General features: G+C 40.9%; 1 protein-coding gene across 2 annotated transcripts in view; it reads left to right on the top strand.

Annotated features, from left to right (window-relative positions):
* Window positions 1-10,026, top strand: part of VPS54 (VPS54 subunit of GARP complex) — an 85,653-nt gene extending 75,627 nt beyond the window's left edge. For both annotated transcript variants that reach the window (XM_077282506.1, XM_077282507.1), the window contains exons 19-23: window positions 651-772; window positions 1,783-1,863; window positions 2,752-2,859; window positions 7,940-8,034; window positions 8,900-10,026. In XM_077282506.1, the coding sequence (XP_077138621.1) occupies window positions 651-772; window positions 1,783-1,863; window positions 2,752-2,859; window positions 7,940-8,034; window positions 8,900-9,005 (512 nt within the window). In that variant the 3' untranslated portion in view covers window positions 9,006-10,026. The remainder of the gene's footprint in view (window positions 1-650; window positions 773-1,782; window positions 1,864-2,751; window positions 2,860-7,939; window positions 8,035-8,899) is intronic.
* The last annotated feature ends 3,582 nt before the right edge of the window (window positions 10,027-13,608 follow it).

Here is a 13,608-nt window from a genome sequence, read left to right as displayed (position 1 = left end):
ACAGGAAAGTAATAGCAACTTCTTTATTTTAAAACATAAGTTGTGTAAAGTCATGGAAAAACTCTTAAAATTGTAGCTTTTATTTACGTAGAGGAGAAATGAACCAAGTTGGAATCTGTTCATGTCACGTTGGAGATCTTTGTGGGTCTTGATTATGCACCCTATACCTTTAACTTCTCTAAATGCCACTGTCTTCCTGAATCTGTAGGTGGTTTTCTTGTGGTCCTGCTCATCTCAATTTCTGAGATACAGGCCCCTCATCTGTGTATGTAACTCTAGTCATGTTATCCAAAGGGGTGTGGTCCTCAACTCTTCTCTGGGTGTTTTCATGAGGACCACACCTTCTTGGCTGTACATACAAGGAAGAGGGGGCTGTATCTCAGGAATGGAGAGGAGTAGGAACTAAAAAAACAAGGCCACATTTAGGAGAACAGCGGCATTTATAAAATGTTGAAAATGACAGATTTATGGCAAGTGACAGATTTTCATTAAAGGATGTCCTTACTGTGGCCAAGTCTTTTCAGCCTTTGGAGTTTTAAGAATCTATTGGTATATAATGATCATATATTTCACCTTATTTTTTGTATAGACTGTGCATAGATATTGATAACTGCAATGATGTTTTAATGCTGATAATGGTTGTTTTCCAGCATTGTCCTCCCGGTGCCTGCAGCTCATTGTACATTACATTCCGGTTATAAGGGCACATTTTGAGACTCGAATGCAACCAAAGCACTACAGCATGCTTCGCCAATTTGACCACATCACTAAGGTAATTATTGCTTGGTAAAGGGCCCAAAAATTGTGTCCCTCTTCCCTATTTGCCAGAAGGTTTTTTTTAGAAATTTCTGATTTATCAAAAAAAAAATCTCTCTAGAGCAAATCTGGGTGAAGTCTGAGTACAGTGCGGCCCGCGGGTTACATCTGGGCTTCTGACTGTTCCAGTCTGGCCCATGGACCAAGACAGCCGAAGGGCTGGAAACAGTAGCCCACAGGCCGCATCATGCCCTCCACTTCCCTCTTGCTGATATCACTATCTGCATTCTCAGGATGCAGATAATATTGAATACATTGGTGGAGGATGGAGCCGACGGCGACTTTTTGCCACCAATCAGCGTGTGCGACTGAGCGGATTCAGTGGCATCACTACATCGCATCTGCTGTTCAGAGTCAGTGCACCCGAGATAGTGGAAACGGATGTGTATGGAATGTGTGCCTGTATATAGGGGGCTATATGAGGGCTCATACTGTGTATATGGGGCTATGTGAGGGCTCACACTGTATATAGGGGGCTATGTCAGGTCTCATACTGTATCTTGGGCTATGTGACGGCTCATACTGTGATACAATTAATATTATTGTAAAATAATTATTAATATTGAGGAAACTGAATTTCAGCACTCCACAACAGTCATGGTGTCTCTTGTAGCGCCTTGGGAAAATTAATTGCCCACCCTTTCTTTAGAGCAATATGGTAAATAGTAGACACGAAGGAGGGGGATGCAGCTGCAGTTTGTCTTGGTCTTTTTCTGAGACTGTGTGCTGTGAGAGGGGAGAGGGAGACAAGTGGGGACACATCTGAGTTTTCAGAGAGCTGAACAAAGCACCACATCTGGAAGAGCCAGTTCACAAAAGAAAAGGGAACAAGACACACATCCCAAAGGAAAAAAAAATCACTATGTATTGTGATTTTTGTACAACTTGAGCTGAAAACTTGGCGTAGGATCTTACTAACTTGCAACATATATAGATTATTTTTTTTTACTCTTTCTTATTTAACAGGACTACAGTGACCACATAGCAGAGATTTCTGCCAAACTGGTGTCCATAATGGATTCTTTATTTGAGAAACTTCTATCCAAGGTACTGGAAATTATAGAAAAAAAAAAAAAATCCCCATCTGGGAGATGTCTTCTTACCACAGCTCTGGGAACCCTTTAACATCCCCCATGTAGGAGTGTGGAATGGGCAGTGCTGGTGGTATCAATATTATCTGTACTAATAATGGTGACCGCGCCGGCTTAAGAGGCCGCAGAAGCTGACTGGCCACCTTCACTGCTTGCTAGGCGGTCCCATGAACCTATATTCATCTGCAGTTGTAGAGTGTGTTGCTTGTGAATATTAACTATGGGAAATACATAGGAACTGAAAACAGTTGTTTAAGAAGTTTTCCCATCTTGTACATTTATAACATATCCATAAATGTATGGAAGGTGTGAGTCCACCAATGGGACCATCTTCTGGCTCGAAAACAGGATTTCCATCATACACTGCATTCTGTGGGGAGATGGTCAGATTTCACATACAAATGAATGGGAATGCCAACCATCTGTCCACTGCCATGGTCTCGTTCTCAGGATAGGTGTATGTCCCACTGATGAGACCCACAACTATACATTTATTGCGTAAATCGTAACATAAAACAAAAGTGGAACCAGTTACTTTATGCCATTTGTTAATATTGAATTTTGGGACAACCCCTTTAAAGGCAGACGTTTGGGCCCTGTGGAAATGATCCCTCTAGTTTTCCTGGCAGTTTCCAAAAAGGAAGTATATGCGTAGTCATAAATCCATCAGTATGTGATGTATGCCACAACTACTTATGTTCATAGAATTATTACTGTCACTCGCATGATTGTTGTCACCGGCTCCTCCACAGTGCTGCAGGTCCCTAGGATCACACGTCTGATGATTGCTAGTGGCGAACATGATGCTACATCTAAAATAATTTTCCGTGTTTCTCTCTTGCAGTATGAGGTCAAAGCTCCTGTTCCATCAATGTGTTTTAGAAATATCTGCAAGCAGATGGCAAAAATGCATGAAGCTATTTATGATCTTCTACCTGAGGAACAAACGCAAGTAGGTTTTTTTTTGTTTTGTTTTTTTCCCCCCAAAGTGTCCAACATCCATTAGTAAAATAAAAAGTATCACATTGCTTAAAATTAATTCCTAAAATGAGACTTGCTTTATGATAAAGCGCAACAGAATTTCTTGGCTTCTTTCCGACAGTGAACAGAAATAAAGGCCCCGATAAATCAAAGCAGAACTCTGCTGTAAAGAGATTTGATTACTTATAAGCACCGCTTCCCAGACTCCAGCTTACTTGGTGCAGGCTATCCTCAGAGTGGCCGGACCGCTCTGCAATAAGCTGCAGAATATATAGAAGGATATAATATGTGTAACGTGAATATAGAATAATTAGAGGATGGGGGTTGTAATTAATACGAAGTTTGAACGTTTCTTGTTTTTACAAGCACTTACCAACTATAAACCCTTCTTTGAAGCTGGTATCGACCTCTGAAAGATAATAGAGATGAAGATTTTCAGAATCGTGAAGAGAAACCTATAGATATTAGACAAGTTTCTTTACATATTTTTTCTGTCATAAAAACTTGTATTGCATCAAAGTGGAAATCGATGGATATTCCCTCTATCTCTGATATAATTGATATTATGATCTCTCATAACTCCTTTGAAATGTCCTTAGCTTTAAGGAGTAACTCTCTACCTAAATATAATTCCAAATGGTCCTCTTGGAACGTAATTTTTTCTCCAAGCAAGAAAAGCCTCTTTATTTGATGTCTTATTACTTTTCAGAATATTTTTTAATCTATACTTTATGTTGTTTTTGCACTTGATGTATTGTTGTGGTGCAACTCTGTTAATATGATCCTCATTTCCCTTCATTTTCCTTCTCTCCTCTTCCTCCCTAACCCCTTTCCTCTTTTCCTTTGTTTGGATTCCTTCCTTTCCCTTCATTACCTTCCTAACCCATTATCCCCTATATTGTAAAAATCCCCTAATAAAAATAATTTTGAAAGAGAAACCTATAGATTTTCCATTATACAAGTTTCAATACCTGTCTTGCTATCCAAATATATCAATAAACTTGATGTGACCATGGAAAAAGATGCATTTTGTGGGGCTTAGAGTAATATATAATGATGTTGATGTCTATTAAGCTTTGACGGTACTAATGTTTGGGGTTTCTGTTGAGGTTTCGGACAAGCGTTCCAATATTGTGGTGACAGTAATAGGTGTACATAATTCTTATGAGTATCGGTCTCCTATAAAAGTCTGTGGAGTTTAGTGTTCATTTCAATGTGTCATAGCATCATGGCTTTCGTTACAAAGACCAGGACTCTAACTTTGTGTCCTGGAAATGGACCCGATACCGCTCCTCACATATCTGGTTTAGGAAATACTCCCCTTTAGTAATACTCTCCGTAATATTCTCCAAGTCTATAGCTTTTTTTCTTAGGCTAGGTATTGGATTTTTCATTGTTCTTTCGATTCCTAAATGCAACATTTGTCAACTCCAAATGATCTTCATAAATATTTTATACCATTGGGTAACTGTAGAGCCTGTGTTTTTCGTTCACATAGTGACCTGTCCTGCTTTGTAGGCACTCTGCATTCCTTCTGTCCCTTCAGCCATTCATATAAAACCAGTACTGGAAAAACAGTATCGGTGTCATCAGTGTTTTTAGATCAGAGTGTTATTAGTGTTTTCTTCAGGATGGCAAAAGAAAAAGAAATTACTTGTGCATCTCATGGATCCATAGACTTGTATTAGCCCTTGTCATCCAGCCTGCCATTATACTGATTACAATGATACCTTGTTTGATGAAATTTGTGGTTGTTGCTTAATCTTTATTTGTAGTTTTCAGTTAATGATATGCCCGTGCTCCTGGGCGGCCTGTGAGGGTCTTCATTGGGTGCTCTGAATAGGTGTTCATCAGTATGGCTTCTGACAGGTCACTGATCCCTCACCGACCTGCCCCCTAGTTTACATAATGAATATTATATTCATCTATCTATATAATCGTCTAACGGTCACTTCCGTCTGTTTGTCTGTCACGGAAATCCCGTGTCGGCTATGCAGCATCAATAGTAAAAAGATATATTGTTAAAAATAATTTAAAAAAATAAAAAATTGTGCTATTCTCACCTTCCGCCATCCACCGATGCGCGAGATGCTGCCGCCAGTTTCCGTTCCCAGTGATGCATTGCGAAATTACCTAGATGACTTAGCGGTCTGACCGCTAAGTCATCTGGGTAATTTCGCAATGCATCACTGGGAACGGAAGCTAGCGGCAGCATCGCGCGCATCGGGACAGCTTCGGTGGACACCGGAGGGTGAGTATATAACTATTTTTTATTTTTTTTAACAGGGATATGGTGCCGACAGTGCTATATACTACGTGGTCTGTGTTATATACTACGTGGGCTGTGTTATATACTGCGTGGGCTATGTTATGTACTGCGTGGGCTGTGTTATATACTGCCTGGCTGCTATATACTACGTGGGCAATGTTATATACTGCATGGGCTGTGCTATATATTAAGTGGGCTGTGCTTTATATTACGTGGGCTGTGCTTTATATTACGTGGGCTGTGCTTTATATTACGTGGGCTGTGCTTTATATTACGTGGGCTGTGCTATATATTACGTGGGCTGTGCTATATATTACGTGGGCTGTGCTATATACTACGTGGCTGCTATATACTACGTGGCTGCTATATACTACGTGGCTGCTATATACTACGTGGCTGCTATATACTATGTGGCTGTGCTATATGCTACGTGGCTGTGCTATATACTACGTGGCTGTGCTATATGCTACGTGGCTGTGCTGTATGCTACGTGGCTGTGCTGTATGCTACGTGGTTGTGCTGTATGCTATGTGGCTGTTCTAAGCGTGACGTACATGCATGTGGCTGTGCTGTATACTGTGTGGCTGTGCTGTATACTGTGTGGCTGTGCTGTATACTACGTGGCTGGGCTGTATACTACGTGGCTGTGCTAAGCGCGACGTACATGCATACATATTCAAGACTGATATTTTCATGACTGGTCTTCCAACAATCTTGAAGGAGTTCCCAGAGATGCTTAGCACTTGTTGGCCCTTTTGCCTTCACTCTGCGGTCCAGCTCACCCCAAACCATCTCGATTGGGTTCAGGTCTGGTGACTGTGGAGGCCAGGTCATCTGCCGTAGCACCCCATCACTCTCCTTCTTGGTCAAATAGCCCTTACACAGCCTGGAGGTGTGTTTGGGGTCATTGTCCTATTGAAAAATTAAATGATGGTCCAACAAACGCAAACCGGATGGAATAGCATGCCGCCGCAAGATGCTGTGGTAGCCATGCTGGTTCAGTATGCCTTCAATTTTGAATAAATCCCCAACAGTGTCACCAGCAAAGCACCCCCACACCATCACACCTCCTCCTCCATGCTTCATGGTGGGAACCAGGCATGTAGAGTCCATCCATTCACCTTTTCTGCGTTGCACAAAGACACGGTGGTTGGAACCAAAGATCTCAAATTTGGACTCATCAGACCAAAGCACAGATTTCCACTGGTCTAATGTCCATTCCTTGTGTTCTTTAGCCCAAACAAGTCTCTTCTGCTTGTTGCCTGTCCTTAGCAGTGGTTTCCTAGCAGCTATTTTACCATGAAGGCCTGCTGCACAAAGTCTCCTCTTAACAGTTGTTGTAGAGATGTGTCTGCTGCTAGAACTCTGTGTGGCATTGACCTGGTCTCTAATCTGAGCTGCTGTTAACCTGTGATTTCTGAGGCTGGTGACTCGGATAAACTTATCCTCAGAAGCAGAGGTGACTCTTGGTCTTCCTTTCCTGGGGTGGTCCTCATGAGAGCCAGTTTCTTTGTAGCGCTTGATGGTTTTTGCCACTGCACTTGGGGACACTTTCAAAGTTTTCCCAATTTGTAGGACTGACTGACCTTCATTTCTTAAAGTAATGATGGCCACTTGTTTTTCTTTACTTAGCTGCTTTTTTCTTGCCATAATACAAATTCTAACAGTCTATTCAGTAGGACTATCAGCTGTGTATCCACCAGACTTCTGCACAACACAACTGATGGTCCCAACCCCATTTATAAGGCAAGAAATCCCACACATTAATCCTGACAGGTCACACCTGTGAAGTGAAAACCATTCCCGGTGACTACCTCTTGAAGCTCATCAAGAGAATGCCAAGAGTGTGCAAAGCAGTCATCAAAGCAAAAGGTGGCTACTTTGAAGAACCTAGAATATAAGACATAATTTTAGTTGTTTCACACTTTTTTGTTAAGTATATAATTCCACATGTGTTAATTCATAGTTTTGATGCCTTCAGTGTGAATGTACAATTTTCATAGTCATGAAAATACAGAAAAATCTTTAAATGAGAAGGTGTGTCCAAACTTTTGGTCTGTGCTGTATGTATGTATGTATATATATATATATATATATATATATATATATATATATATATATATATATATATATATATATATATATATACACACACACACACACACACACACACACACACACACACACACACACACACACACACACATACATACATACATACAGTCAGTGACATCAGCGCTGCAGCATTATCGCATATATAATGTGTATGTAACTTATTTCTTTGATTGTTACCCTTGTAACCTAAAAAATCATCAGTTTGAAAATGGTGCTGGCAGCGTGTGCGCAGTAGCATCTATCGGTGATCTGATAGCTGCTACTGCACAGGCGCCGGTGGTGCCATCTCGAGGAGGACATTTTTTTCTCTAGCAAGATGGCGCCGCCTGCACTGTAGCAGCTGTCGGATCGCCGATAGCTGCTACTGCGCAGATACTGCCAGCGCCATTTAAATTATTTTTTTTTTAAGGATAACGACAAATGAGTTACATACACATTACATATGCGATCATGCTGCTTCTGCTGTCTGTAGAAGGGAATTTGTTACAATGCGACCTATGAACAGAGCCTTATACAACAATGGTTGTTCCAATTCTTATCTGATTCTAATGAGAAAAATTAGAGTGATAGATCAAAAATCGCCTTTTGTGTTCCTTCGTTTGCGCTGTCATCCGTTTCTTCTGTTTCAACAGAGTTCTGATATTATTTTCTTCTTTTTTTTACGCAGAGTCTGTTCCTTCGAATAAATACCAGCTGCAGGCGGCACGTAAAAAATCAGCTGTGTCACCTAAATGTCACAAATGACGGAGGTCCACAGCATGGGTGAGTATCCTCTCTGTAATATATGTATAAATGCTACATTCATAGGTCCCAATTCATTAAAGGGGACCTTATGGCTGATATCTGCTCCCTGATCCACAGACACTGGCTGCACAATTTCAGCCATATAGGTATAACTCTGGAACACTGCTGCATTTCTGAGAAAAACATAGTTTAATGATGGCGCTGGAGACAAGTTGGACAGCTAGGTCGCCGGTGACTTCTTCCTACCCGCTCCCCTGGATTGACAGATCTCGCCCTATACACACAGACCTGTCACGTCAAGGCAGTGGGTGCGGAGAAGGGCCTGGCTGTTAAATAAGTCTCCGTGTGGCTTGGTCCCCTACGTCTCACTGCAGCGTTTCATAGTTATACTTCTATGGCTGAATTTGTGCAGCCAGTGCCTGATACATGCTGCCCAATCCCCGGCACCATGTATCTGCGGTCCGGTTCCCTTTTCAGACTCGCTGCGCACATTTTGCCAGAGCTGACTAGCGTACAAATCACCAAGTCTCAAAATGTTCACGCAACTTTGCAATTCACAAAAATTTTACAATTTTTCAAAGTGAAGTATGCAAGAAAATTATCAATTGCAGTTTTCTGACTGTAAAATACCCCAACTTGCATGAGCTTTTGGCAGGATTTCTTTGCTCAGTGCGGAGGACAGGCTGCCGTGGTTTGCTGGTGGTTGGAGAATACAGGCTGCCATAACCAGTGTCCGTATTCTGCTCACAGAATAAAGGGCGATTATAAGAAACTAGATGGTGGCCCGATTCTAACGTATCGGGAATTCTAGACTACGTAGGTAGTAGAAGTTCATATAATAAAATGTTTCTGCTATTTTGGTGTATTGCTTTTTTCTTTTCAGAATGGTGGCTGCAGATATCGCCTTTTACACTGGGAACGTCCAAGCTCTGAAGGGTCTTAAAGAATTGGACCTAAATATGAGTGAAATTTGGGAGCAGAAAAGGTGATGTCTAACCAAAGCAGAAAAAAAGACGCTGATCTCCCAACTCACTTATATGTGTATGACTGGAAGTGTTCACACACAAGACCTTAATGATAAATTCCAAAGTGCAAGTCAGGGGCTGGAAGATGCCGGCCCCCGGTATACGGACCCAGCCCGGCTGTCAGGGATTACCCTTCATTACTCCTTCCAATGAAGACCCAATGAACTCTTCACAGGAGAACGGTTTTTTTCCTTTTTCATTGGAAGCAGCCTCAGGTTTGTTTTTTTTTGGGGGGGGACCAAACAAGTGCATGGCTGTAACACAGCTCCTCTTATGTCCGATCCCCTGTATTATTAAGAAGCAGGATCCCCCTTTCCGCAAAAGACTTTTAAAGACTCCTGTAATGTATAATAATGGTACAGATTCCCTGTCGCAGATGCAGAACACTATGAATTGAAGGAACGGTCACTGTAAATTGTGATTTCTCTATTTATCGGCATTGGTTGTGTATATAGAGATACTGGATGAAATAAGCTTTAAGGGTGTAGGGCTGTCGAGCAGTTCTGGGAGCGAGGGTAAAATCCTTTGTTCGGTCCTCGAACTGGATACTGAGTTTCCGATTTCAAAGCCCTTCTTACCTGCCCTGAAGCACAGTGGAGTGACTGACCCGTGAAGCACAGGGCGGCTTCTCGGTGCGAGGCTCGTCGTCATGCTCCTGCAATAGGCGGCTCCCCGGAGGAATGGCGGGGGTGCGACGGTTGCCAGATCTCCTCTGCGCCTTGCGCTGCTCCCGTAGAATAACTCCGTAGTAATGGTGCTTTGATTCGTTGACAACCTTTGGATTGCTTGGGGACAATGCTATAAATTGCTGGTATTTTCAATCAGTATTTTTGTAAAATATTATTATTATTTTTTTTTTTTTTAAATTAAGGTATTTTTGCTCTTCTCTTATTTGGTGAGGGGTGAAAGTATTTATTTGCAGAATCTGCTATTGATGTGGATATTTTCTGATTGCATTTTTAAGTAAATTTCAATCAATTAAGAACGATGCTTGTTTTTGTTTTTCTTAAAGATGGGCAGGAGCATATATAGTACATCACACATACATTCCCCTATATTCCTTCATAAAAATTATACCATACTTACATTCCAGATCAGTGTTTTACTTTGGTGGAAACATCTTGATTCTTCAAGGATCGCATGGAGTCTAAAATATAACTTTAGTTTTGATGTCAGAGGTTTGCCTCCACAGGTACGTGACGTCATTGGCACCAATGAGGAGTGGGGTGATCCTTTTTAGATAATCCATTTTGGCTTGAAGATATCAGGCTGAACACACAGAACCTGTTGCATTTTCCTTCGGCGCCCCCAATGGGGAAATTAATCATTAGACAATTGTTTTAATCCGAGAGACAGGAAGGAATTCTGACTGTGAAACCATCATTCTGTTAAATCGGAAAACCTTGAAGTGGGATGTCTTCTACAAATAAAGCCCTCCCGTCAAAGTTTTTATCTTAGTAGATTGCAGACATCATATTATACAGCACTGTGTACTTACAATTGCTCATTTTGCCTTTCTACCCAGCAAATTCTTCTCTTTTCCATTAGGTATAGGACATCATGCCATTAAAAACTGACTAGCTGAATCCTTCTAAGCTCTGTGTAGAAACAGGAGTTCTCATGTGTCACCATTAGAATTACAATTCTACATCACTGCAGTAGTGACCGTCCCTCTGAACTCAAAGAAACAGGGGTTTTTTTTCCAGCTCAGACAGAACGTGACCACTGCAGCCAATCAGTGAGCGCTATTGGAAGAGGAAACCATGGGGAAAACCAGCAGGAGTAAGGCGCGTCAGCGGTCTGGTAGGTGAGCTTGCACTGTTTTTTTTTTAATTTATTTTAGGACCAGCATTTGCTCATTTTTAAAATGTAATTAAATGTAGTGGACAACCTTTTTAATAACACCTATACAGCCCATTTAAATGCCTGCATACTTCAAAGGCCATATGAGTGCCTACTACAGATGAGCAGATCAGGCAAAATTCAGAGTTCATGTGTTTTTTTTCCCCAGAAATTTGATTCATGGAGTAATTATTCTCAACAAATTTAATGTCCTTATTATGCTTTGGGGCCTCGGCGATTCCTGAGCATAATAAACGTCATATGTACGAAAAAATCTCTATACTAAACTTTCTGCTTATCTCTTCTCTCCCCTCCGCTCCTCACTGCCATCCATCAATTCATCACAGCATCTTCTGATCCCCTGCCACTCGATCTGAAATACCCAAGAGGGCTCTGCGCAAGTACGCGGGAGAGCACAGCGTCAAGACGTGCTCCATGTCCTTCTGCGTGCATGTGCATAACGCGCGAGGACCAGATGGGTGGTGATTAGTGTTGAGAGAACGTCTTCGGATAAGGTGTTATCTGAGCATGCTTGGGTGCTAACCGAGCGTCTTCGGCATGCTCGAATAATATGTTCCAGTCCCCGCAGCTGCGTGTCTCACAGCTGCAAGACAGTGGCAATACATCCAGTTATTGCCTGTTTGTTCGTCAATCCCTTCATGCGTTGCCACTGCCAAGATGAGCAGTAACGTGTGTATAAGGATTTTTATTTTTAATAGCTGCCTCCATTTCGCTGAATCCTTGCTGTACCAAATTTAAAAAAAAAAAAAAAAAGCATTTTTTGCTTTCGACTCAAAATTATTCACTAATCTCTAGTGCTTTTCCTTTTGTCTTGCATCGTTCCTTCGGAAATGCTGCTGGGAACCTCTCAATAGTCTCTTTAGGTAGTGTTTGTATGCAAAGCCCTATTTATTTGCGAATAAAAAATGGGTTTTAATTAGTGTCTTTTCACAACATACACTGAAACAATCAGAAATTAACGAATGTAAAAAATAAAGATTGCCACCAAATTTCTTTTTTTCCTTCAAAGTCCTGCTGAGATCCTCAATGTAGAACCACTGTGCATTTCTGCAAAGCTTCTTATTTTAAAGCCGTTTTGTTTCAACATTTCAGAATACAAACTGCATACATTAATAAATAGATCTGATAAGACTGCTATACTTACGGTAGATTTATAATCCATGTCAGATTCACGCTATAATCCTTTATGATTGAGTAAACTATCTCCACCCACCTCATCTGACTGACGGCTCCTCAGTGTCCCTCCTCCCTGCTGCTGAGAACTCACTGCTCAGTACAAGCTGTCAGGCTGGTGAGATGAAGACTACAAGAGATGATCAAATTCATTACGAGTTCCCACAAATCCCCTGAAAGCCTGAAAATGTGTCTTTAACTAATGGTGAATGTGTCAGATGATTGGTGGACATGCCCCTCCAGATTATGTGAGCCCACTTTTCACCTCCCTTTTTAAAACTGATAAAAGACACAAAAATGTCAATGGATAAAGCCTTTATCACAGGATTTGATGCAAACACTGTATTTTTTAATATTTTATTATTTCTCAGTTTAATCAATATTATATAAGATCTACACTATTGTTCTTCTTTTCAATACCATTTTGTTGTTTTATTTATTTTATAACTACTTAATTCTGTATTTTTTTTTCCGATTTGATTGTTTTCTTAATACATTCTTTTAATGGGCAAAATTCCTGAACTGAAAGATGATATTATGGTTAGCGTGTCTGCAACCACCACTAGAGGGAGCTGACTGCCTGCTGCTTCTACACTCAGCTCAATCATAACATTTATTAAACAAATTCCCTCTCGTGACCGCTTTTGGTTTTATGTTCAATGTATGTTTTTAAAAAATATATTTTTGTAAATTTTCCATCTCTCTACATTACCGTTCCAAAGTTTAGGGTCACTTAGAAATGTCCTTATTTTTGAAAGAAAAGCACAGTTTTTCCAATGAAGCTAACATTAAGTGATTCAAAAATACATTCTATACATTGTTAATGTGGTAAATGACTATTGTAGCTGCAAACGTCTGGTTTGTAATGCAATATCTTCATAGGTGTATAGAGGCCCATTTCCAACAACCATTACTCCAGTGTTCTTACTTTGTGTTTACTAACTGTGAAAGAAGGCTAATGGATGGGTTAGAATACCCTTGAAAACCCTTGTGCAAGTATGTTAGCACAGCTGAAAACAGTTTGGCTGATTGGAGAACCTATAAACCTGACCTTCCTTTGAGCTAGTTGAGAATCTGGAGCATTAGGCTATGTGCACACGTCAGGATTTTGTCAGGATTTTTCCTCAGGATTTGTAGCCAAAACCAGGAGTGGAACAATTAGAGGAAAAGTATAATAGAAACATATGCACCACTTCTGCATTTATCACCCACTCCTGGTTTTGGCTACAAAACCTGATGAAAAATCCTGACAAAATCCTGACGTGTGCACATAGCCTCACATTTGTTGGTTCCATTAACCCCTTCCCGCCGCAGCCCTTTTTCGTTTTTGTGTTTTAGTTTTTCGCTCCCCTCCTTCCCAGAGCCATAACTTTTTTATTTTTCCATCAGTATGGTCATGTGAGGGCTTACTTTTTGCGGGACGAGTTGTACTTTTGAACGACACCATTGGTTTTACCATGTCTTGTACGAGAAAACGGGAAAAAAAATTCCAAGTGCGTTGAAATTGCAAAAAAAGTGCAATCCCACACTT

This window comes from Ranitomeya variabilis, chromosome 2 (genome assembly GCF_051348905.1).
Source record: "Ranitomeya variabilis isolate aRanVar5 chromosome 2, aRanVar5.hap1, whole genome shotgun sequence".
Taxonomy (NCBI): Eukaryota; Metazoa; Chordata; class Amphibia; order Anura; family Dendrobatidae; genus Ranitomeya; species Ranitomeya variabilis.
The sequence above is the reverse complement of the archived record's forward strand: the minus strand, read 5'-3'. Positions and strand labels throughout refer to the sequence as shown.